Here is a 26,356-nt window from a genome sequence, read left to right as displayed (position 1 = left end):
CATGGCTCCCTGTGGCTCATTCTCAGTGAGTGGCTCATGGCTCCCTGTGGCTCATTCTCAGTGAGTGGCTCATGGCTCCCTGTGGCTCATGGCTCCCTCATGGCTCCCTGTGTCTCATTCTCAGTGAGTGGCTCATGGCTCCCTGTGGCTCATGAGTGGCTCTCTCAGTGAGTGGCTCATGGCTCCCTGTGGCTCATTCTCAGTGAGTGGCTCATGGCTCCCTGTGTCTCATTCTCAGTGAGTGGCTCATGGCTCCCTGTGGCTCATTCTCAGTGAGTGGCTCATGGCTCCCTGTGGCTCATTCTCTGTGGCTCATTCTCAGTGAGTGGCTGTGGCTCATGGCTCCCTGTGGCTCATGGCTCCCTGTGTCTCATTCTCAGCGAGTGGCTCATGGCTCCCTGTGTCTCATTCTCAGTGAGTGGCTCATGGCTCCCTGTGTCTCATTCTCAGTGAGTGGCTCATGGCTCCCTGTGGCTCATTCTGTGCTCATTCTCAGTGAGTGGCTCATGGCTCCCTGTGTCTCATTCTCAGTGAGTGGCTCATGGCTCCCTGTGTCTCATTCTCAGTGAGTGGCTCATGGCTCCCTGTGTCTCATTCTCAGTGAGTGGCTCATGGCTCCCTGTGTCTCATTCTCAGTGAGTGGCTCATGGCTCCCTGTGGCTCATTCTCAGTGAGTGGCTCATGGCTCCCTGTGTCTCATTCTCAGTGAGTGGCTCATGGCTCCCTGTGGCTCATTCTCAGTGAGTGGCTCATGGCTCCCTGTGGCATTCTCAGTGAGCTCATGGCTCCCTGTGTCTCATTCTCAGTGAGTGGCTCATGGCTCCCTGTGGCTCATTCTCAGTGAGTGGCTCATGGCTCCCTGTGTCTCATTCTCAGTGAGTGGCTCATGGCTCCCTGTGGCTCATTCTCAGTGAGTGGCTCATGGCTCCCTGAGTGGCTCCCTGTGGCTCATGGCTCCCTGTGTCTCATTCTCAGTGAGTGGCTCATGGCTCCCTGTGTCTCATTCTCAGTGAGTGGCTCATGGCTCCCTGTGGCTCATTCTCAGTGAGTGGCTCATGGCTCCCTGTCATTCATTCTCAGTGAGTGGCTCATGGCTCCCTGTGGCTCATTCTCAGTGAGTGGCTCATGGCTCCCTGTGGCTCATTCTCAGTGAGTGGCTCATGGCTCCCTGTGGCTCATTCTCAGTGAGTGGCTCATGGCTCCCTGTGGCTCATTCTCAGTGAGTGGCTCATGGCTCCCTGTGTCTCATTCTCAGTGAGTGGCTCATGGCTCATTCTCAGTGATTGGCTCATGGCTCCCTGTGGCTCATTCTCAGTGAGTGGCTCATGGCTCCCTGTGGCTCATTCTCAGTGAGTGGCTCATGGCTCCCTGTGGCTCATTCTCAGTGAGTGGCTCATGGCTCCCTGTGGCTCATTCTCAGTGATTGGCTCATGGCTCCCTGTGGCTCATTCTCAGTGAGTGGCTCATGGCTCCCTGTGGCTCATCATTCTCAGTGAGTGGCTCATGGCTCCCTGTGTCTCATTCTCAGTGAGTGGCTCATGGCTCCCTGTGTCTCATTCTCAGTGAGTGGCTCATGGCTCCCTGTGGCTCATTCTCAGTGAGTGGCTCATGGCTCCCTGTGTCTCATTCTCAGTGAGTGGCTCATGGCTCCCTGTGGCTCATTCTCAGTGAGTGGCTCATGGCTCCCTGTGGCTCATTCTCAGTGAGTGGCTCATGGCTCCCTGTGTCTCATTCTCAGTGAGTGGCTCATGGCTCCCTGTGTCTCATTCTCAGTGAGTGGCTCATGGCTCCCTGTGGCTCATTCTCAGTGAGTGGCTCATGGCTCCCTGTGTCTCATTCTCAGTGAGTGGCTCATGGCTCCCTGTGGCTCATCATTCTCAGCGAGTGGCTCATGGCTCCCTGTGGCTCATTCTCAGTGAGTGGCTCATGGCTCCTTGTGTCTCATTCTCAGTGAGTGGCTCATGGCTCCCTGTGGCTCATTCTCAGTGAGTGGCTCATGGCTCCCTGTGGCTCATTCTCAGTGAGTGGCTCATGGCTCCCTGTGGCTCATGGCTCCCTGTGTCTCATTCTCAGTGAGTGGCTCATGGCTCCCTGTGGCTCATTCTCAGTGAGTGGCTCATGGCTCCCTGTGGCTCATGGCTCCATGTGGCTCATTCTCAGTGAGTGGCTCATGGCTCCCTGTGGCTCATGGCTCCCTGTGGCTCATTCTCAGTGAGTGGCTCATGGCTCCCTGTGGCTCATTCTCAGTGATTGGCTCATGGCACCCTGTGGAGCATTCTCAGTGAGTGGCTCATGGCTCCCTGTGGCTCATGGCTCCCTGTGTCTTATTCTCACAACAGGTACTGGACCCCTTTGGCAGGGCTGACAACTCCCTCTCAGATAGCTGCCATTCACTGGACAGGTGAGTCTCTGCAGCACAGCTTACTAGAGCCTTGGCTGTGTTCATTCCACAAAATACTTTTCCTACCTGGATAATATCAGTAAAAGCAAAGAGCATATGCATTTCTGTTTGTTTATATGCATGCCCCTACTTGATATTTTATTATTAGACTTTAAAAACCTGTAGATATTATTTACACAATATTCCTTATTAGTTTTCAAGGAGGTTTGGAGTTTGTTTGTATTTCCAAACAGTCTCTACAAACGCATTTGAAAGCCAGTCTTTAAGTTTCACTGAATAAAGTGATTTAAGAAACATTGTGGAATGCAATAAAGCTGAGCCAACAAACCAGACCTGGAAGTGAATAAATATGAGTGAAACAGTGCTGTCCTTATACAGGACAATCTGTGAATATTAACTGTGTGTGTCACTGACTGTGTGCCTTCTCACTGCAGCCCTCCATTCTCACAATCTGGGACCAACAGGGACTGGAACGGTGTGAATCAGAGCTGTGAGTACACAGGTGGGGTATTCTTAGTGTGCGCTGTGTTAGTGTGGTGTACAGAGGCAGCGGGTAGATTCATACTGTGGGATTATTACATGGGTTTAAACAAAACGTTATATATATATATATATATATATATATATATATATATATATATATATATATATATACACACACACACACACACACACACACACACACACATACACACATATACACAGTGCACATGTATTAGAGCACCCCATTGCTTCTGTAGTTCAGCAGTGTGCACATGTATTACAACACCCCATTGCTTCTGTAGTTCAGCAGTGTGCACATGTATTACAACACCCCATTGCTTCTGTAGTTCAGCAGTGTGCACATGTATTACAACACCCCATTGCTTCTGTAGTTCAGCAGTGTGCACATTCATTACAACACCCCATTGCTTCTGTAGTTTTGTTGTGCATTTGAGATCAAACCACTGGAACTGAAAATCTTGGAAATTGTCAAACTAGGCAAATTAGTGATGGTCTAATTTAACTGATGACTTTAATAGGACACAAATACGATTAATTTAAATAGTAAGAGAAAAGGAACACACAGCCACAAATGGTAAAATGCATGAGTTTTTTAGAAGTTGTTTAAGATGCCTCATTAAAGCACAAAGTGGTCTAACATTTTCACACAAGTGCCTGTTGTTTGTATATCACTGGTTACTGAGCTGAAAAGTTCTCCCCATGACAGCCAATGTTAAAGCTTTCTCTCTCTATGCTTCATTAACATCAGAGTCTATTTGAATGTTCTTCTAAATAAATGTAAATAACTCTCCCTTGGAAGCGACTTCATCAGAATGAGGCCTCCCATTGTACAGAGCAGCTGTTTCCAATCTCAGTGGGCCCCTGAGCCATTCATTCTGCTGCTTGCGTCATCATGCTGGCTTCTTGAAAATAAAGACTGGACAGCAAGGGCCAAATGAGACATCATTAATAAAAAAAAAAATGACATAATTTAGATCGTTTTATTTAACATCATGTGATCAAAGAAACTCCAAACTTGTATTGCAAAAGTCTACTGGAAGCCACAGTAGTAGTACAGTTTTTCATGTTAGATTTCGAAATATCATACATTTTTGTCAGTATTTTTTATTAAGTGTATGGGAAAGTACAAAGCGGTGAGTAATTCGATATGTTAACATAACATTATTCAGCAGGGTTCATTCGACTTTATGAATCAAGACGAGTTCATTGTATAGGGTGATGCAACGCTTTTGTCCGTGGTTGTAGACGAAGAGCAATGCATGTTAACACAGTGGTCAAAACAGGCTCAGTGCACACTTTTTTAAATGTTAGTATTTTGTACCTATTTGTATTTGTATTTTGTACCTGTATTTTTAACCTCTAAGATACAACAGACGTCTGTGTCCCCAAAAAAATGATGCAAATGTTCTTATTGCGCCGAGGGGCACGAAACAGAGTTTAAAATGTACTGACAGGCTGGATCTGGGGCTCCATCACCTTTCCTCTTTGTGATACTTGAGTCCCTCTCCAATGTATTTAACAAACCATTTGATCAACCGCACAATCCCTTGTGTGCCTGAAGGGGTTAACACACCTTCCTGAGAGCATCTGTGCAGTGGGCAGTGTAGGTCATGAGCTACATTTTCATGCTACTCATAGCTCTGTTATCATCACTGCCCTGCTTGTTATATATGTGCTTTGACTCTGCTTCTCATTGTCATCACTGTCCTGCTTGTTATATATGTGCTTTGACTGCTTCTCATTATCATGACTGACATGCTTGTTCTATATGTGCTTTGACTGCTTCTCATTATCATGACTGACATGCTTGTTCTATATGTGCTTTGACTCTGCTTCTCATTGTCATCACTGACCTGCTTGTTCTATATGTGCTTTGACTCTGCTTCTCATTGTCATCACTGACCTGCTTGTTATATATGTGCTTTGACTCTGCTTCTCATTGTCATCACTGACCTGCTTGTTATATATGTGCTTTGACTCTGCTTCTCATTATCATCACTGACCTGCTTGTTATATATGTGCTTTGACTCTGCTTCTCATTATCATCACTGACCTGCTTGTTATATATGTGCTTTGACTCTGCTTCTCATTATCATCACTGACCTGCTTGTTATATATGTGCTTTGACTCTGCTTCTCATTGTCATCACTGTCCTGCTTGTTATATATGTGCTTTGACTCTGCTTCTCATTATCATGACTGACATGCTTGTTCTATATGTGCTTTGACTCTGCTTCTCATTGTCATCACTGACCTGCTTGTTATATATGTGCTTTGACTCTGCTTCTCATTATCATCACTGACCTGCTTGTTATATATGTGCTTTGACTCTGCTTCTCATTATCATCACTGACCTGCTTGTTATATATGTGCTTTGACTCTGCTTCTCATTATCATCACTGACCTGCTTGTTATATATGTGCTTTGACTCTGCTTCTCATTGTCATCACTGTCCTGCTTGTTATATATGTGCTTTGACTCTGCTTCTCATTATCATGACTGACATGCTTGTTCTATATGTGCTTTGACTCTGCTTCTCATTATCATCACTGACCTGCTTGTTATATATGTGCTTTGACTGCTTCTCATTATCATCACTGACCTGCTTGTTATATATGTGCTTTGACTGCTTCTCATTATCATCACTGACCTGCTTGTTATATATGTGCTTTGACTCTGCTTCTCATTGTCATCACTGACCTGCTTGTTATATATGTGCTTTGACTCTGCTTCTCATTGTCATCACTGACCTGCTTGTTCTATATGTGCTTTGACTCTGCTTCTCATTATCATCACTGTCCTGCTTGTTCTATATGTGCTTTGACTGCTTCTCATTATCATCACTGACCTGCTTGTTCTATATGTGCTTTGACTGCTTCTCATTATCATCACTGACCTGCTTGTTATATATGTGCTTTGACTCTGCTTCTCATTATCATCACTGACCTGCTTGTTATATATGTGCTTTGACTCTGCTTCTCATTGTCATCACTGACCTGCTTGTTATATATGTGCTTTGACTCTGCTTCTCATTGTCATCACTGACCTGCTTGTTATATATGTGCTTTGACTCTGCTTCTCATTATCATCACTGTCCTGCTTGTTATATATGTGCTTTGACTGCTTCTCATTGTCATCACTGACCTGCTTGTTCTATATGTGCTTTGACTCTGCTTCTCATTGTCATCACTGTCCTGCTTGTTATATATGTCTTTTGACTGCTTCTCATTGTCATCACTGACCTGCTTGTTATATATGTGCTTTGACTCTGCTTCTCATTGTCATCACTGACCTGCTTGTTATATATGTGCTTTGACTCTGCTTCTCATTGTCATCACTGACCTGCTTGTTATATATGTGCTTTGACTCTGCTTCTCATTATCATCACTGACCTGCTTGTTATATATGTGCTTTGACTCTGCTTCTCATCTGTTTCCAGGCTGTCGATATGGCAAAGGCGGGACCTTTCCAAGACAGTTCCACGTCTCCCATCATCGCAAGGACTACAGTGACGGTGAGTCTGTCTAGCACACAGTGAATCACAGTTAAACAGTCTCATACAAGGCAGCTACACTATTTCTTTACGATTTAACACAGCCACTTCATAACTGAGCTGTCATTTCTGGGAAGGGGATTTGGTAACATGTCCATTTTTCCTCCCCAGGGAGAAGGACATTCCCACGCAGCTTCATGCCTCAGGAGAACCTCTTCCAGCTCGTCCCCTCCAGGACACACAGTTACAACGGGGACAGCACGTCCCCCAGCATCCAATACAGTGACCTCAGAACCATGCGCTGGGACCCAGAGGAGACCAGCGCCCTGGCTGTGCCCTGTAAGTGTGAGTCTGCAGAGCTTTGCTCAAGCTGGATTTCTTCCATCCACTAGGGCCAGGACAGGTTTACAGTCCACTCTGCTATACCTCTTCCATCCACTAGGGCCAGGACAGGTTTACAGTCCACTCTGCTGTACCTCTTCCATCCACTAGGGCCAGGACAGGTTTACAGTCCACTCTGCTGTACCTCTTCCATCCACTAGGGCCAGGACAGGTTTACAGTCCACTCTGCTGTACCTCTTCCATCCACTAGGGCCAGGACAGGTTTACAGTTCCACTATGCATTGAGTCTAGAGTTGAGTGTAAACTTGAATACATAACACCTTGTTTTGAATGTCTTCAGACGGAGATGAGTGCAGTTAACAGGGTGAGCGTCACATCCATGACTCTGTCTGGCTGTATGACCTTGGGCTTTGAATCACCACCGCAGGGCTTCCTACTGACTCACCATTGCACTTCTGTGCACTCCTTTGCAGTCAGATAACCTGACGTAATCATCTAAAGCTCAGTTGGCAGTGTTCCTGAGTGTGTAGTTCCCAAGGAGCAAGGACGCGGTTCTGGGGACCCCCCTCCCCTCCCCACCCTCACTGCGGTCTCCTCTGTGCAGCCCCTCAGGCGCCCGTGAACTGGAGGTTAGGGAAGCTGCTGGGACGCGGGGCCTTCGGGGAGGTGTACCTCTGCTACGACGCCGACACGGGAAGGGAGCTGGCAGTGAAACAGGTGCCCTTTGACCCCGAGAGTCACGAAACCAGCAAGGTGAGCAGCAGGCCAGGGTGTTCACTGAGGACACCTGGTGGACACTGTGTGCAAGTTACGACCAAAATTTAGCATCACCCTATAGAATTAACACATTTTGCTTGGAATGAAACCTGCTGATTAATGTTTACGTGGACATATTGAATTCCATACTGCTGTATAGTTTTCCATATACTTTAACGAAAAACTGGCAAATTAAAAAATGTAACGTTTAGAAATCAAACATGAAATGCTGTACTACTATTATGGCTTCTGGTAGACTCTATACAATACCAGTTCAAATACAGCTGTGACTTCATGTGGAAAAGCGGTTCTAAGCTATGACATCTAACCAGGACTGCTCACAAGGTTAGTAAACAGCGCAGCCACTTTCAGTTCTGTGAGGACTTTGAGTCTTCTCGTCTGTAAGGTTTTACTCATGCCTCGTTTCCATGCATTGCTCTACCCAGGTTGAAACCCTGCTGCCACTGGTGCTGCATTTCCTTCTTCATTTAGCCAATCCAAACTGACCCTGATTTTTTTCTGACCCTTTTCCAAAACGGGATGGGTGGAAGTATGTCACTGACCAATGAAGTGAGGAGTGGGTGTGTAATTCACAACACTGACCAATGAAGTGAGGAGTGGGTGTGTAATTCACAACACTGACCAATGAAGTGAGGAGTGGGTGTGTAATTCACAACACTGACCAATGAAGTGAGGAGTGGGTGTGTAATTCACAACACTGACCAATCAAGTGAGGAGTGGGTGTGTACATCACAACTCTGACCAATCAAGTGAGGAGTGGGTGTGTAATTCACAACACTGACCAATGAAGTGAGGAGTGGGTGTGTAATTCACAACACTGACCAGTGAAGTGACGAGCGGGTGTGTAAATCACAACACTGACCAATGAAGTGAGGAGTGGGTGTGTAATTCACAACACTGACCAATCAAGTGACAAGTGGGTGTGTACATCACAACTCTGACCAATCAAGTGACGAGTGGGTGTGTACGTCACAACACTGACCAATCAAATGATGAGTGGGCGTAAACATTTAATCCATATCCAGGGTCAGCAGGTTTCTCCATGCTTTAATATTCTTGTATATTATTTTTTAAGTAACAAAAGGCTCCAAAGAATTGTTGGGATTGTCAGAAGCAAAGCAATAGCGTCCATCCTTTTTGTTTTGTAAACAGATGAATGTCACCTTAGCCGCAAGGCTTGCTGGGAAAGAACCACCAGCATCTGTGTCAAACTGTCATTGCATGGAAACAGAGTTTCTTCACTCGATTCGGGTAGAATATCGGTGGGGGTTCAGGAGGAAGGTGGGAGAGCCCGGATCAGCTCGGATTGGCCTTCACTCCGCTCAAGCCTGTGTCACGGGTAGATTGTGTCATCGTCACAGAAACATTCCAGCCCTGATCATGTGCCCCCTCTTTCTCAGGAGGTGAACTCCTTGGAGTGCGAGATTCAGCTGCTGAAGAACCTTCACCATGAAAGGATCGTGCAGTACTACGGCTGCTTGCGGGACCCTGAGGAGAAGAAGCTCTCCATCTTCGTGGAGTTCATGCCAGGGGTGAGTGGCAGAATCATGGTACCTTCCCCAGCTGTCTGTGTCCAGCTCCAGCTGGTTTCATCTCAGTCTGCTGCTGCTCTCATCACTGAGGCTGGCTTTATTTCATGGTTATCACTCGTTTCATCACCCCTGTGGAGTTTACCCATTGCCCATTATGTAATATGTAGTTCCCCATTTCTGAAAGAATAGTGTAAATATAAATAATTTTGTATCGCTTAAAATTAAAGGATAGATATTCTACAAATGAGCATTTACTGGTTTTCAGGTAAGCGTTTAAACATTTATGAGCATTTGTTGTGTAATATAATAAGTAGGGAAAATGATCAATTGTGATTCCCCTTGAACAGTCTGATTGACTGTGTGGCAATGGTTGGCTGCAGTGTCCTAATTAGTGTATTTCTTCAGGTACCACACTGAGAAATCTATACAGTACAGTATGCAGAAGAGTTTGGCTTGATGACTTTTCCACATTTCAAACTGTCAAGTACTTTTACTTTGATACTGGGATTAGTGCCAATAAATGGAAGTGAAGCATGTTAAAATACAGACAAGCCCTTCACGCTGTACTGTGAGTGGGAATGGTAAAAAAAACAGATATTTGAAATCTATTGACAATATATATATATATTTTTAAAAAGGAGCAGTTGAAAGTGAGAGGTGACTGTGTTTGATAAAGGAGCAGTTGAAAGTGAGAGGTGTCTGTGTTTGATTAAGAAGCAGTTGAAAGTGAGAGGTGTCTGTGTTTGATAAAGGAGCAGTTGAAAGTGAGAGGTGTCTGTGTTTGATAAAGGAGCAGTTGAAAGTGAGAGGTGTCTGTGTTTGATAAAGGAGCAGTTGAAAGTGAGAGGTGTCTGTGTTTGATAAAGGAGCAGTTGAATGAGAGGTGTCTGTGTTTGATAAAGGAGCAGTTGAAAGTGAGTGGTGTCTGTGTTTGATAAAGGAGCAGTTGAAAGTGAGTGGTGTCTGTGTTTGATAAAGGAGCAGTTGAAAGTGAGAGGTGTCTGTGTTTGATAAAGGAGCAGTTGAAAGTGAGAGGTGTCTGTGTTTGATAAAGGAGCAGTTGAAAGTGAGAGGTGTCTGTGTTTGATAAAGGAGCAGTTGAAAGTGAGAGGTGTCTGTGTTTGATAAAGGAGCAGTTGAAAGTGAGAGGTGTCTGTGTTTGATAAAGAAGCAGTTGAAAGTGAGAGGTGTCTGTGTTTGATTAAGAAGCAGTTGAAAGTGAGAGGTGTCTGTGTTTGATAAAGGAGCAGTTGAAAGTGAGTGGTGTCTGTGTTTGATAAAGGAGCAGTTGAAAGTGAGAGGTGACTGTGTTTGATAAAGGAGCAGTTGAAAGTGAGTGGTGTCTGTGTTTGATAAAGGAGCAGTTGAAAGTGAGAGGTGTCTGTGTTTGATAAAGGAGCAGTTGAAAGTGAGAGGTGTCTGTGTTTGATAAAGGAGCAGTTGAAAGTGAGAGGTGTCTGTGTTTGATAAAGGAGCAGTTGAAAGTGAGAGGTGTCTGTGTTTGCCAAAGGACCAGCTGAAAGCCTATGATGCTCTCACTGAGAGTGTATCTGTGTTTGACAGGGCTTGATAAAGGACCAGTTGAAAGCCTATGATGCTCCCATTGAGAGTGTGTCTGTGTTTTCTGTGTTTGACAGGGCTCGATAAAGGACCAGTTGAAAGCCTATGATGCTCTCATTGAGAGTGTGTCTGTGTGTTCTGTGTTTGACAGGGCTCAACAAAGGACCAGTTGAAAGCCTGTGATGCTCTCATTGAGAGTGTGTCTGTCTGTTCTGTGTTTGACAGGGCTTGATAAAGGACCAGTTGAAAGCCTATGATGCTCTCATTGAGAGTGTGTCTGTGTGTTCTGTGTTTACAGGGCTCGATAAAGGACCAGTTGAAAGCCTATGGCGCGCTCACTGAGAGTGTGACGAGGAGGTACACCAGACAGATCCTGCAGGGAGTCTTCTACCTCCACAGTAACATGATTGTGCATCGAGACATCAAAGGTAACTTGAGCAGGGGGCAGGGCAGTACTGCACTCCGTTCAACCCTTTAAGCTACAAGGGACATACGTGTCCCGCAAATAAAATGATGCAAACTCTTTCTTCTTTTTGCAATGAGGTGCACAGAGCAGAGTTTACAGTTTACTGACAGGTGGGACCTGGTCATTCTAAATGGTCAGTTTCCTCCTCGAGATACTTGAGTCATTCTCAATTGTGTTTTAAGAAGAACACGTTTGAATAACCTCTCAATTACTTGTGTACTAGAAGGGGTTAACTTCTCCAACACAAATGACTTCTGAAAGGGCCTCCTCATGCTGATGTGGGTGTGGAGTGGGGACAGATATCAGTGTTGCACAGGCTCCAGTGCTGTAGCATTGGCTATAACTGATGCTGTCAGGGCTCTGTTAATGTGGCTGTTCCAAGGGTTCAAACACGTACCCTCTCCCGAAGACGTGGCACTGTTTCCATCAGTGTGAAGATGGAATTTCATATTCTTTCCTTCTCTGGTTATTTGGGAATTGCCTCGAACCTCCTGCCAATGCTTCTCCTCTAGTCCACATTAACAAATAGATACGTGGCTTATTTATTGTGCTCTTTGATGTCTACATGCTGCTGGTTAAGCGTGGACCAGATGTACAACAATCTTTGCATAAAGCCGAGGGGACACCAGCCTACAGCATACACCAGTGATCATTCGGGAGAAGTTTCAAAACAAAATAGTAGTAAGGTGTTCCATAAAAGTATCATCAGCATTGCAGAAGCAACAGATTTCCTTCTGCATTTTCTACAATGTGTTGACTAGTGTCCCCTCAGCTTTATGTGAAGTTCATTGTACATCTCTACAAAAGAACAGGTGTAGTGCAGTCCAGCGCCAGGTCCTTTTAAAAAAAAAAATGTTTACCTTCCCACTGACTTGCACAGATTAAATAAAATATTCAGATTCTATGTTTTTGGTGGCATAATGATTTTTTGTTTTTTTCCCCCCCAAGGGTGTGGTTGGGACGAATTACTCATTAAATAACCACAGAGCTGAAATAGAGCTCGTCTAGGGAAAAACAAATAGTGTGGCGGGGTTGAGACGCGAGCTTGGGTCTGTCAAGCTCGGTGAGAATCGGACAGCTGGAGCTGTTTCACATGCAGAGCCATGGCAGAGGAGCCGGGCACACGTTCCACAGTCTGATGACCTTTTCATATGTATGAATAATTGAATTAGAGATCACACAATTGTCTCAGGGCCTTTGTTTTTTAGCAGCACACCAATAAAAGGCATTCATACAGTACATGTGTGTTTTTTTTTTCCAGGTCGGAAATTAAAAGGAAAATGTAACGGTGTCGCGTCTTCAAAATGCTTTCATTCAGATGCTACTTTTATATATTTTTTTTTAATTTTAAATGTGCAACAGGTGATATTGACTTTGTTTTCTGTTTTGTCCTCAAACAAGGAGCCAACATTTTGAGAGACTCCTCGGGCAATGTGAAGCTGGGTGATTTTGGTGCCAGCAAGCGCATCCAGACCATCTGCATGTCAGGCAGTGGGATGAAGTCTGTGACCGGGACTCCGTACTGGATGAGCCCCGAGGTGATCAGTGGAGAAGGGTACGGCAGGAAAGCAGACGTCTGGTAAGGAGGCTCTGTGCAGATTGAAGAGGAACTGCAGGGCATGTACCCGTTTAAACAGGCACCATCCCTCAGTCATGTTGAAGATTACACTGAAACAGGAGTGCTGGGGTATATTGGGATATTCAACAGGGCATGCTTCTCTGTACTCGCGAATAAGCAGCCAGACCTCGCTGCTTGTGTTCCCTAAAAGTCATTTTCAGCTGCGTCATTGAAGCCTTCTATACACTGTCAACAACAACAGCAACAACAATTCCATTTCAATAGCACCTTTCATTACAAGGACCCGAAACGCTTCTCTCTCTCTCTCTCTCATACACACACGTGTACACACGCACACACGCACACACGCACACACACACACACTCACACACGCACACACACTCGCACACACGCACACGCACACACACACAGTCATCCAGTGTGGACGCCCTGGATGAGATTGATGTGTGTTGAAAAGGAAGAGTGGGGTGTTCCGTTGGCCTCTGTGCACAGCTACAGTTACGGCCTGTTTGGTTTTCTACTGTTTTCTACTATACTATTCTGAGTATTTGTGTGTGTACGTGTGTGTGTGTGTGTGTGTGTGTGTGTGTGTACGTGTGTGTGTGTGATATATATATACAGTAGTAAAGTCGTCGGAGGATGCTACATAAATTAAGGATTTAAATTAATGAATGGGAAGTTAGATCAGGTTTGGTTTTGTTTTATTTTATTTTATGGCTGGCAATATTCAGTTTTTAACCACTAATGAGCACTGTGTGAAAGAAGGCAGTGGTTTAATGATTGAGCTCTTGTGACAGCCAGACAGTGATTGGGGATTGGGTTAGGGGACAGGAAGTCCAGCCTTCTATGAGAATAAAGGAAGCTGGCAAAGAGGATGAACCACGAAGTGCTGGAGAGGTTGCATGTGTTGTAGTGAAGCATTCTGGTGGGAACTGTCATGGTGGAATATGGAATTGAATGGAAAGTTTTGTTAATTTGAGAATTGGAAACAGAAAGTAAATTCAAAACTAACAGTCTTGTTTTGTTTAGTGAAGCAATAGAAAAAAAAAAGGTAAAATAAAATAAAAAAGGAGAATTCCAGCCACGGGCATGGTTTTAAACAAGCCCAAAGGACAGCGCGTGAGTCATGTTCAGGGGTCTGACCCACGGGCATGGTTTTAAACAAGCCCAAAGGAAAGCCCGTGGGTCGTGTTCAGGAGTCTGACCCGTGGGCATGGTTTTATACAAGCCCGAAGGACAGCGCGTGGGTCGTGTTCAGGAGTCTGACCCAGGAGGCAGCAATCTTCAAGTCATGCCATACACTTTCGATTGGATTTAGGTCAGGGCTCTGACTGGGCCACTCAAGGACCTTACCTTTGGTATTTACTAAGGATATTTACCTTAGACACTCCAGTGTAGGTTTGGCTGTGTGCTTCGGGTCGTTGTCATGCTGAAAAGTGAACTTCCATCCCAGTTTCAGCTTTCTTGCAGAGGACAGCAGGTTCTCCTCAAGGACTTCTCTGTACTTTGCTACATTCATTTTCCCTTCTATCCTGACAAGTGCCCCAGTCCCTTCTGATGAAAAACATCCCCATAACATGATGCTGCCACCACCATGCTTCACAGTAGGGATGGTGTTCTTTGGGTGATGCACTGTGTTGGGTCTGCACCAAACAATTTGCATTTAGGCCAAAAAGTTAACTTTTAGTTTCATCAGACCACAAAACCTTTTGCCACATGGCTATGGAATCTCCTGAGTGTTTTGTGTGCATACTTCAAAATGGGATTCCAGGAGGGCTTTCTTGAGTAGTGGCTTCCTTCTTGCCACCCTACCATACAGGCCAGATTTTTGGAGTGCTTGAGATATTGTTGTCACATGCACACTTTGACCCGTCTTGGCCATAAAAGCCTGTAGCTCTTGCAAAGTTGCCATTGGTCTCTCGGTAGCCCCTCTGATCAGTCTCCTTCTTGCTCGGTCATCCAGTTTGGAGGGACGGCCTGATCTAGACAGGGTCTTGGTGGTGCCATACACCTTCCCACTTCTTAATAATCGTCTTGACCGTGCTCCAAGGGATATTCAAGGCCTTTGATATTTTTTTATACCCATCCCGATCTGTGCCTTTCAACAACTTTGTCCCAGAGTTCTTTTGAAAGCGCCTTGGTGCTCCTGGTTGAGTCTTTGCTTTGAAATGCAGTACCCAGCAGAGGGAACCTACAGGAACTGCTGAATTTATCCTGAAATTATGTGAATCACTACAGTTTAACACAGGTGGAGGCCACTTAACTTGATGTGTGATTCTGAAGGCGATTGGTTACACCTGACCTAATTTGCTATTACAAGGGGGGTGGACACTTATCCAACCAAGCTATTTCAGTTATTTATTTTTAATTAATTTTCTACAAATTTCTAGAATATTTTTTTCACTTGGAAGTTGTGGGGTAGGATGTGTAGATAAATGAAAAAAAACTATTTTAATGCATTTTAATTGCAGGCTATAAGGCAACAAAGGGTGAAAAATTTGAAAGGGGGTGTAGACTTTCTATAGGCACTGTATTAGCTGTAGAGAACTGGTTTTCATGTTGCTCTCTGTGTGTTTTAGGAGCGTGGGCTGCACGGTGGTGGAGATGCTGACGGAGAAGCCCCCCTGGGCGGAGTACGAAGCCATGGCTGCTATCTTCAAAATCGCCACCCAGCCGACCAAGCCCAGGCTGCCGGAGGGTGTGTCCGACTCCTGCAGGGACTTCCTCATGCAGATCTTTGTGGAGGAGAAGCGGCGGCCCACTGCAGAGGAGCTCCTGGGGCACAGCTTCTTCCAGGGCAGTCTCTAGCAGCCAAGGAGGGAGAAGTCAAGCAAGCAAGCAAACCGCGTGGGCACTTTCCAAATGGATTCCTGTATTTTTTTTGTTTTCCCTGTCGTTTTTGTTTTTGGTGGGGCAACCCAAAGAGGGGTAAAAAAGGGACATAAGAAAAGTAAATCGCCCCTCCTTATATTGTATCTTATATATGTTGATAACAGGGTAGTGCTCTAAGCAGACATGCAAAGGGACTGCATTTATTCTCCTACTCGTAGATGGAAAGTGATGCCTCTTGTGCAGAATCTTACCAGCTGCCCTCCTGCTCCTTCTCTTCAGTGATTCTGCACGACTGTCCTCCTGGTAAACCTCTATCCCAGCCCAGGCACTGCAGCGCACACAACACAGCGGCTCCCCGCTCTACCCTGGAATCCCAGCAGAGGCACTGCAGCGCACACAACACAGCGGCTCCCCGCTCTACCCTGGAATCCCAGCAGAGGCACTGCAGCGCACACAACACAGCGGCTCCCCGCTCTACCCTGGAATCCCAGCAGAGGCACTGCAGCGCACACAACACAGCGGCTCCCCGCTCTACCCTGGAATCCCAGCAGAGGCACTGCAGCGCACAACACAGCGGCTCCCCGCTCTACCCTGGAATCCCAGCAGAGGCACTGCAGCGCACACAACACAGCGGCTCCCCGCTCTACCCTGGAATCCCAGCAGAGGCACTGCAGCGCACACAACACAGCGGCTCCCCGCTCTACCCTGGAATCCCAGCAGAGGCACTGCAGCGCACACAACACAGCGGCTCCCCGCTCTACCCTGGAATCCCAGCAGAGGCACTGCAGCGCACACAACACAGCGGCTCCCCGCTCTACCCTGGAATCCCAGCAGAGGCACTGCAGCGCACACAACACAGCGGCTCCCCGCTCTACCCTGGAATCCCAGCAGAGGCACTGCAGCGCACACAACACAGCGGCTCCCCGCTCTACCCTGGAATCCCAGCAGAGGCACTGCAGCGCACACAACACAGCGGCTCCCCGCTCTACCCTGGAATCCCAGCAGAGGCACTGCAGCGCACACAACACAGCGGCTCCCCGCTCTACCCTGGAATCCCAGCAGAGGCACTGCAGCGCACACACAGCGGCTCCCCGCTCTACCCTGGAATCCCAGCAGAGGCACTGCAGCGCAGGCACTGCAGCGCACAACACAGCGGCTCCCCGCTCTACCCTGGAATCCCAGCAGAGGCACTGCAGCGCACACAACACAGCGGCTCCCCGCTCTACCCTGGAATCCCAGCAGAGGCACTGCAGCGCACACAACACAGCGGCTCCCCGCTCTACCCTGGAATCCCAGCAGAGGCACTGCAGCGCACAACACAGCGGCTCCCCGCTCTACTCTGGAATCCCAGCAGAGGCACTGCAGCGCACAACACAGCGGCTCCCCGCTCTACCCTGGAATCCCAGCAGAGGCACTGCAGCGCACACAACACAGCGGCTCCCCGCTCTACCCTGGAATCCCAGCAGAGGCACTGCAGCGCACACAACACAGCGGCTCCCCGCTCTACCCTGGAATCCCAGCAGAGGCACTGCAGCGCACACAACACAGCGGCTCCCCGCTCTACCCTGGAATCCCAGCAGAGGCACTGCAGCGCACAACACAGCGGCTCCCCGCTCTACCCTGGAATCCCAGCAGAGGCACTGCAGCGCACAACACAGCGGCTCCCCGCTCTACCCTGGAATCCCAGCAGAGGCACTGCAGCGCACAACACAGCGGCTCCCCGCTCTACCCTGGAATCCCAGCAGAGGCACTGCAGCGCACAACACAGCGGCTCCCCGCTCTACCCTGGAATCCCAGCAGAGGCACTGCAGCGCACAACACAGCGGCTCCCCGCTCTACCCTGGAATCCCAGCAGAGGCACTGCAGCGCACAACACAGCGGCTCCCCGCTCTACCCTGGAATCCCAGCAGAGGCACTGCAGCGCACAACACAGCGGCTCCCCGCTCTACCCTGGAATCCCAGCAGAGGCACTGCAGCGCACAACACAGCGGCTCCCCGCTCTACCCTGGAACCCCAGCAGAGGCACTGCAGCGCACAACACAGCGGCTCCCCGCTCTACCCTGGAATCCCAGCAGAGGCACTGCAGCGCACACAACACAGCGGCTCCCCGCTCTACCCTGGAACCCCAGCAGAGGCACTGCAGCGCACAACACAGCGGCTCCCCGCTCTACCCTGGAACCCCAGCAGAGGCACTGCAGCGCACAACACAGCGGCTCCCCGCTCTACCCTGGAATCCCAGCAGAGGCACTGCAGCGCACACAACACAGCGGCTCCCCGCTCTACCCTGGAATCCCAGCAGAGGCACTGCAGCGCACACAACACAGCGGCTCCCCACTCTACCCTGGAACCCCAGCAGAGGCACTGCAGCGCACAACACAGCGGCTCCCCGCTGTACCCTGGAATCCCAGCAGAGGGCAGGTTTATCTCCTCTACTATACTGTATGTGTAAGGGAATGCTGAAGGAGGTCTAAAGCCTTTTTTGCCTCAAAGCATTCTCAATTGCACTTGAAGTGTCCTGCAGGATGTTTTTCCTCTTTGTCCAGATGAACGCCTCTCCATAGACACGGCAGGATGGATGATAGGATATGTTCAGCTAAGCCTTGTGGACAGTTATGGAAAGTAAATAATGAAATGCCAAATGCTCCAGTGGCCCTGAATCTGTTAGAACAACAAGCTTATTATTATTATTATTATTATTATTATTATTATTGGCAATCAAAAGGTGCAAACACAGGCTGCTTTAATATGGATCTTCTGGCAGCGTATTCTGTAAAAACGAAACATCAGTGTTTTAAACTTCAGCATCATTTAAAGAAGCAACAAAGATTCCTTGAGGAATTTGACTCTCCTGTGTAATCCAAGCATACACAGGCTTTAGTCCTGGCCACCTTGTGTATCAGGGTCTTTGAATACAGAGAGAGAGTAAAACACTCCTGATTGTGTTAGAATAAAAAATAAAATGTTAAAATAAAACCTATTTTTAAATACAAGAAGTAAATAGACCGAAGTATTTTTGTATATATTTCTATGACCGTATACACACCTGTATTGCGTTCAGATGTTGAGTTTCATGTTCACAGTGTGCTTCATAAAGGTTTTCTGTTCCGTTGGGGACTCTCATGTTATGTAGTATGGGCCATGTACACTCCAGCCCTGGGTACAAGCTGAAGGCACTCGCTTATCTGAAGCAGGCTTATTCAAGCTAACTATTGATCTGGAGCTTCTGATTCCTTTGTGATTCAGACAGTTCATCACGCTCCACGATGAGCCCAGCCACAGTGCTGCAGTCTGTCAGAAGGTAGAGGTTATAGCTATTGAAATACAGTAAAACCTTCATTATCAAACCTTGATTTAACCTTGTATAGTACCAGACGGTTCTTTTATGTTTTAAAGGAAATGCAGTACATTTTTGCTGTAGCAAGTGTTTCCTGCAAAACTGCGCATCCGAGCAGTGCGCTGTGAGTATCGTACCCTTATCAACAAATGGGAAAATAGGAACACAGTGGCTGTGACTATATCCCTGTCTCAGGAAAAGTCCCAGCGACCCTTGTGGGGGCTGTGGGGGGGTGCGGCATGCAGTGTTAGGAAAGCATGTTCACTGCTCAGAGAAATAGGAAGCTTAGTGTGGAATATATGACGGCTTGGCGATACAACAGTATTTGAGTTTATATGTAGTTGTTGCAGCCTGATGTCTGTGTATATTTATGTTTACATTTTATGAATAAAAAAATCTTCCAATTTTAACAAAGGTTAAAAATATATTCTATTGAAATGCTGCCCGACCTGATGGTCATAGTCTTTGCTTATCTGCTGAGCTGGTGCGAATGAAGTGGTGGAGGCACCGCGTTTATAAAAGGGTTCAAATGGATCGGTGGAACTGTAAAGCTGAGGAAACACAAAGCCACTTCTTCAGGGACAGCGGCTTCAAACCGGGAGACCTAGTTTGAGGCAGCGTTGCTGTCTCAAACCCCAAGTCTCCCCTGGTGTGCAGCGCAGTGACCTGAAAGCTAGACCCAGTTCACACTGCAGCACTGGTCCAGGGTCGTCTCAGGTTTTGGTCTGCAACCCCGTTCACAGTTGCGGTTTATGCCTTTTTTGCGCGTTCACGTATGTGACTGAAATACAGGTCTAAAATGTGGCGCATTGCTTTTTTATTTTTTATTTTATGGAACAGTAGCCGCACTCAGAGTGGAGGAGCTACGGGAGATACAGTAATCCTTGATTTGTAGCAGATTTTTCTTGTTAATATATATTTTTTTTTTCAATGCAGCACAGTAGCAATTTTAAGTATTAAAAAAAGATATATTATTGAGTATTTTGACTTATTGATATGGTGTGTAACAGGGTGCCGGTCCGAGCTTACCCCCAGCCACAATCACATTATTCTCTCAGGAACACAGAGCTATTTAGAACGCAAGAAACAGCAACTTGCTTGTGTTGACAGGTATAAAGATTTATTTTCGTATGGACACTTCAGACTGCAAATGACTGTCATTGACATTCACAAGACAAGCTCACAGCTGACCACCTAATACTCCCTCCTAAGCAAAGACACGGCATTAAATACATGACATATTCTCTGCCATCTTTATTTACAAACACGAGCGTTATGCTATTCGAGTTTACTCATTATTATTATCATTGTCATTATTCTCTAGTCCCTAAACATTACCACTTCACTGAGGGAAGTGTCCTAATCTAAATACAGCAAGACACCATCATATAATATCAAATACACTTTGCTCAACAACATGCACGATACATAATAAACCACTTCTCTATCACCAGCAATAATAATAATAATAATAATAATAATAATAATAATAATAATAATAATCACAATGACAGGCATTGAAATATTACTGTGCAGGTCTCACCCTCACATGGTGCATCAACGATCTTAATATTTCTGGATGAGAGCAGTATTTGTGTGTGTGTAAAAGCAAGCAGCTAAGGAAATGATCTAATTTTAATGTAAAGACACTCTTCTGTAGCTGTGTATGTCCTTGAGTGCAAAATAAACAGTGGTAGGTGAATATGCCAAGTCGCTGTATTATTGATCATTATTGAGATCCACAATCCTGCAGGTTTTATATTTATCACTTAGTTACTAAATAACAAGAAGAAAAGGTTGTTGTGACAAGTTAAGCATAATTATGAATGCACTGCAGCTGGTATATTATGAGTCAGAAACAACCTGAACGTGGGCCACCTTAATGGTAAGTGTGAGTGGGGTCCTCGTCTCCTGAAACTGGCATTGTGTTCCCTCAGTTTAACAGATAAGTACTAGTTTACTGTTATCTGTTTGTTCACTTTTTCTGTTTAATCACTATATCAAAGTAAACATTACGTTGTGTCCATGGAAACAGGTCAGTAGTTCTTTCAAATTAAATCTGTTTTTGTGACCCTGAGAGGAAAGTGCTTTACAATCTCATGTTCTATGTTATTGTGAGTCTGGGAGGAAAGTGCTTTACAATCTCATGTTCTTTGATATTGTGACCCTGAGAATAATGTGCTTTACAATCTCATGTTCTATGATATTGTGAGCCTGAGAGGAAAGTGCTTTACAATCTCATATTCTGTGTTCGTACATTTACAATTTGAATTGCACTATTTCATTTGAATTGCAATAGTGGTATATAGCCTTTGGTGCTCCCGTGTGAGGAGAAATAGTAAACACAGTGATATTATAAGTCGTTATCAGAGAAAGCAAAAAGGAGACCTTCCCTTGAAGCAGTAATGACAAGCGTTGCTCAAGAAGTACATTGTGTTTAGCTGTACTGAACTGTGCAGTGAGGCCTGCGTGTTATGAAGGAGGCTGGTAGGGACTTGCCTATGCCTTGTATGATTAACCCAGGACACTTATTGTATTGTGTGTGTGTGTATATATACTTTGAAATGAATCGTGCAAATACTGTACATCCCAGATTGTATTTTATTAAACTACATTTTATAAAAGATTTCCTCATAAAGAAACACACAGATGTCTCCTTACGGAAGGATGAGCAGTGAATGTAAAAATGGCTGTGTTTGAGTGTACCCCTTCTATACACAAAGGATGTTTGATGCAATAAATGAAGCTTGATATTCATGAAATTGTTCCAGACCAGTGGTGTCCAACCCGGTCCTGAAGAGCTGTTCCACTCCAGGTTTCACAGATACAAGGAGATCATTAACTGCTTCAGTTTGGATGGAGGTGTGACTGGTTCAATTAAACCATTAAAACAGGTTTGGAATAAAGACAGGGAGTGGAAGGGCCCGCGACGGCCAGCTGTGAACCTGACAGCCATTGGCTTATTTCACAACAGCTTAAAATTATTTTATAAATTGTATTTTATCAATTGAAATACAAAAGGCACTTACTGACTATTGGTAGCTGTTCACACAGGACCTTTGGACAAAGTCCAAGTTTAACCCTGCATATTCTAAAGAATGTAGTGATTTGTATTTCCTGTAGTACAATGATGTAAACAGAATGATGTAGTTTAAAGACAGTCCAATGAGATCCAGAGTCCTGAGTAACCCATACGATGCTGTTCCCTTGTGACAATCCAATGAGATCCAGAGTCCTGAGTAACCCATACGATGCTGTTCCCTTGTGACAGTCCAATGAGATCCAGAGCCCTGAGTAACCCATACGATGCTGTTCCCTTGTGACAGTCCAATGAGATCCAGAGCCCTGAGTAACCCATACGATGCTGTTCCCTTGTGACAGTCCAATGAGATCCAGAGTCCTGAGTAACCCATACGATGCTGTTCCCTTGTGACAGTCCAATGAGATCCAGAGTCCTGAGTAACCCATACGATGCTGTTCCCTTGTGACAGTCCAATGAGATCCAGAGTCCTGAGTAACCCATACGATGCTGTTCCCTTGTGACAGTCCAATGAGATCCAGAGCCCTGAGTAACCCATACGATGCTGTTCCCTTGTGACAGTCCAGTGAGATCCAGAGCCCTGAGTAACCCATACGATGCTGTTCCCTTGTGACAGTCCAATGAGATCCAGAGTCCTGAGTAACCCATACGATGCTGTTCCCTTGTGACAGTCCAATGAGATCCAGAGTCCTGAGTAACCCATACGATGCTGTTCCCTTGTGACAGTCCAATGAGATCCAGAGTCCTGAGTAACCCATACGATGCTGTTCCCTTGTGACAGTCCAATGAGATCCAGAGCCCTGAGTAACCCATACGATGCTGTTCCCTTGTGACAGTCCAATGAGATCCAGAGCCCTGAGTAACCCATACGATGCTGTTCCCTTGTGACAGTCCAATGAGATCCAGAGTCCTGAGTAACCCATACGATGCTGTTCCCTTGTGACAGTCCAATGAGATCCAGAGTCCTGAGTAACCCATACGATGCTGTTCCCTTGTGACAGTCCAATGAGATCCAGAGTCCTGAGTAACCCATACGATGCTGTTCCCTTGTGACAGTCCAATGAGATCCAGAGTCCTGAGTAACCCATACGATGCTGTTCCCTTGTGACAGTCCAATGAGATCCAGAGCCCTGAGTAACCCATACGATGCTGTTCCCTTGTGACAGTCCAATGAGATCCAGAGTCCTGAGTAACCCATACGATGCTGTTCCCTTGTGACAGTCCAATGAGATCCAGAGTCCTGAGTAACCCATACGATGCTGTTCCCTTGTGACAGTCCAATGAGATCCAGAGTCCTGAGTAACCCATACGATGCTGTTCCCTTGTGACAGTCCAATGAGATCCAGAGTCCTGAGTAACCCATACGATGCTGTTCCCTTGTGACAGTCCAATGAGATCCAGAGTCCTGAGTAACCCATACGATGCTGTTCCCTTGTGACAGTCCAATGAGATCCAGAGTCCTGAGTAACCCATACGATGCTGTTCCCTTGTGACAGTCCAACGAGATCCAGAGTCCTGAGTAACCCATACGATGCTGTTCCCTTGTGACAGTCCAATGAGATCCAGAGTCCTGAGTAACCCATACGATGCTGTTCCCTTGTGACAGTCCAATGAGATCCAGAGTCCTGAGTAACCCATACGATGCTGTTCCCTTGTGACAGTCCAATGAGATCCAGAGTCCTGAGTAACCAATACGATGCTGTTCCCTTGTGACAGTCCAACGAGATCCAGAGTCCTGAGTAACCCATACGATGCTGTTCCCTTGTGACAGTCCAATGAGATCCAGAGTCCTGAGTAACCCATACGATGCTGTTCCCTTGTGACAGTGCAATGAGATCCAGAGTCCTGAGTAACCCATACGATGCTGTTCCCTTGTGACAGTCCAATGAGATCCAGAGCCCTGAGTAACCCATACGATGCTGTTCCCTTGTGACAGTCCAATGAGATCCAGAGCCCTGAGTAACCCATACGATGCTGTTCCCTTGTGACAGTCCAATGAGATCCAGAGCCCTGAGTAACCCATACGATGCTGTTCCCTTGTGACAGTCCAATGAGATCCAGAGCCCTGAGTAACCCATACGATGCTGTTCCCTTGTGACAGTCCAATGAGATCCAGAGCCCTGAGTAACCCATACGATGCTGTTCCCTTGTGACAGTCCAATGAGATCCAGAGCCCTGAGTAACCCATACGATGCTGTTCCCTTGTGACAGTCCAATGAGATCCAGAGCCCTGAGTAACCCATACGATGCTGTTCCCTTGTGACAGTCCAACGAGATCCAGAGTCCTGAGTAACCCATACGATGCTGTTCCCTTGTGACAGTCCAATGAGATCCAGAGCCCTGAGTAACCCATACGATGCTGTTCCCTTGTGACAGTCCAATGAGATCCAGAGCCCTGAGTAACCCATACGATGCTGTTCCCTTGTGACAGTCCAATGAGATCCAGAGTCCTGAGTAACCCATACGATGCTGTTCCCTTGTGACAGTCCAATGAGATCCAGAGTCCTGAGTAACCCATACGATGCTGTTCCCTTGTGACAGTCCAATGAGATCCAGAGTCCTGAGTAACCCATACGATGCTGTTCCCTTGTGACAGTCCAATGAGATCCAGAGTCCTGAGTAACCCATACGATGCTGTTCCCTTGTGACAGTCCAATGAGATCCAGAGTCCTGAGTAACCCATACGATGCTGTTCCCTTGTGACAGTCCAATGAGATCCAGAGCCCTGAGTAACCCATACGATGCTGTTCCCTTGTGACAGTCCAATGAGATCCAGAGCCCTGAGTAACCCATACGATGCTGTTCCCTTGTGACAGTCCAATGAGATCCAGAGCCCTGAGTAACCCATACGATGCTGTTCCCTTGTGACAGTCCAATGAGATCCAGAGCCCTGAGTAACCCATACGATGCTGTTCCCTTGTGACAGTCCAATGAGATCCAGAGCCCTGAGTAACCCATACGATGCTGTTCCCTTGTGACAGTCCAATGAGATCCAGAGCCCTGAGTAACCCATACGATGCTGTTCCCTTGTGACAGTCCAATGAGATCCAGAGTCCTGAGTAACCCATACGATGCTGTTCCCTTGTGACAGTCCAATGAGATCCAGAGTCCTGAGTAACCCATACGATGCTGTTCCCTTGTGACAGTCCAATGAGATCCAGAGTCCTGAGTAACCCATACGATGCTGTTCCCTTGTGACAGTCCAATGAGATCCAGAGTCCTGAGTAACCCATACGATGCTGTTCCCTTGTGACAGTCCAATGAGATCCAGAGCCCTGAGTAACCCATACGATGCTGTTCCCTTGTGACAGTCCAATGAGATCCAGAGCCCTGAGTAACCCATACGATGCTGTTCCCTTGTGACAGTCCAATGAGATCCAGAGCCCTGAGTAACCCATACGATGCTGTTCCCTTGTGACAGTGCAGTGAGATCCAGAGTCCTGAGTAACCCATACGATGCTGTTCCCTTGTGACAGTCCAATGAGATCCAGAGTCCTGAGTAACCCATACGATGCTGTTCCCTTGTGACAGTCCAATGAGATCCAGAGTCCTGAGTAACCCATACGATGCTGTTCCCTTGTGACAGTCCAATGAGATCCAGAGTCCTGAGTAACCCATACGATGCTGTTCCCTTGTGACAGTCCAATGAGATCCAGAGCCCTGAGTAACCCATACGATGCTGTTCCCTTGTGACAGTCCAATGAGATCCAGAGCCCTGAGTAACCCATACGATGCTGTTCCCTTGTGACAGTCCAATGAGATCCAGAGCCCTGAGTAACCCATACGATGCTGTTCCCTTGTGACAGTCCAATGAGATCCAGAGCCCTGAGTAACCCATACGATGCTGTTCCCTTGTGACAGTGCAATGAGATCCAGAGTCCTGAGTAACCCATACGATGCTGTTCCCTTGTGACAGTCCAATGAGATCCAGAGTCCTGAGTAACCCATACGATGCTGTTCCCTTGTGACAGTCCAATGAGATCCAGAGCCCTGAGTAACCCATACGATGCTGTTCCCTTGTGACAGTGCAATGAGATCCAGAGTCCTGAGTAACCCATACGATGCTGTTCCCTTGTGACAGTCCAATGAGATCCAGAGTCCTGAGTAACCCATACGATGCTGTTCCCTTGTGACAGTCCAATGAGATCCAGAGTCCTGAGTAACCCATACGATGCTGTTCCCTTGTGACAGTCCAATGAGATCCAGAGCCCTGAGTAACCCATACGATGCTGTTCCCTTGTGACAGTCCAATGAGATCCAGAGCCCTGAGTAACCCATACGATGCTGTTCCCTTGTGACAGTCCAATGAGATCCAGAGCCCTGAGTAACCCATACGATGCTGTTCCCTTGTGACAGTCCAATGAGATCCAGAGCCCTGAGTAACCCATACGATGCTGTTCCCTTGTGACAGTCCAATGAGATCCAGAGCCCTGAGTAACCCATACGATGCTGTTCCCTTGTGACAGTCCAATGAGATCCAGAGCCCTGAGTAACCCA

The 26,356-nt window shown here is 46.6% G+C and overlaps 1 protein-coding gene across 6 annotated transcripts in view; it reads left to right on the top strand.

Annotated features, from left to right (window-relative positions):
* The window catches only part of LOC121314031 (mitogen-activated protein kinase kinase kinase 3-like), a 61,953-nt gene extending 46,134 nt beyond the window's left edge, over positions 1-15,819 (top strand). For 4 of the 6 annotated variants that reach the window (XM_041246812.1, XM_041246813.1, XM_041246807.1 and 1 more), the window contains 9 exons: positions 2,340-2,401; positions 2,836-2,903; positions 6,344-6,418; positions 6,569-6,742; positions 7,344-7,492; positions 8,917-9,048; positions 10,907-11,036; positions 12,476-12,653; positions 15,233-15,819. In XM_041246812.1, the coding sequence (XP_041102746.1) occupies positions 2,340-2,401; positions 2,836-2,903; positions 6,344-6,418; positions 6,569-6,742; positions 7,344-7,492; positions 8,917-9,048; positions 10,907-11,036; positions 12,476-12,653; positions 15,233-15,461 (1,197 nt within the window). In that variant the 3' untranslated portion in view covers positions 15,462-15,819. The remainder of the gene's footprint in view (positions 1-2,339; positions 2,402-2,835; positions 2,904-6,343; positions 6,419-6,568; positions 6,743-7,343; positions 7,493-8,916; positions 9,049-10,906; positions 11,037-12,475; positions 12,654-15,232) is intronic. The other 2 variants (XM_041246809.1, XM_041246808.1) reach the window with 2 other exon arrangements.
* The last annotated feature ends 10,537 nt before the right edge of the window (positions 15,820-26,356 follow it).

Source organism: Polyodon spathula, chromosome 4 (genome assembly GCF_017654505.1).
Source record: "Polyodon spathula isolate WHYD16114869_AA chromosome 4, ASM1765450v1, whole genome shotgun sequence".
NCBI classification, from domain to species: Eukaryota; Metazoa; Chordata; class Actinopteri; order Acipenseriformes; family Polyodontidae; genus Polyodon; species Polyodon spathula.
This window is presented reverse-complemented; position numbering and strand designations above follow the sequence as displayed.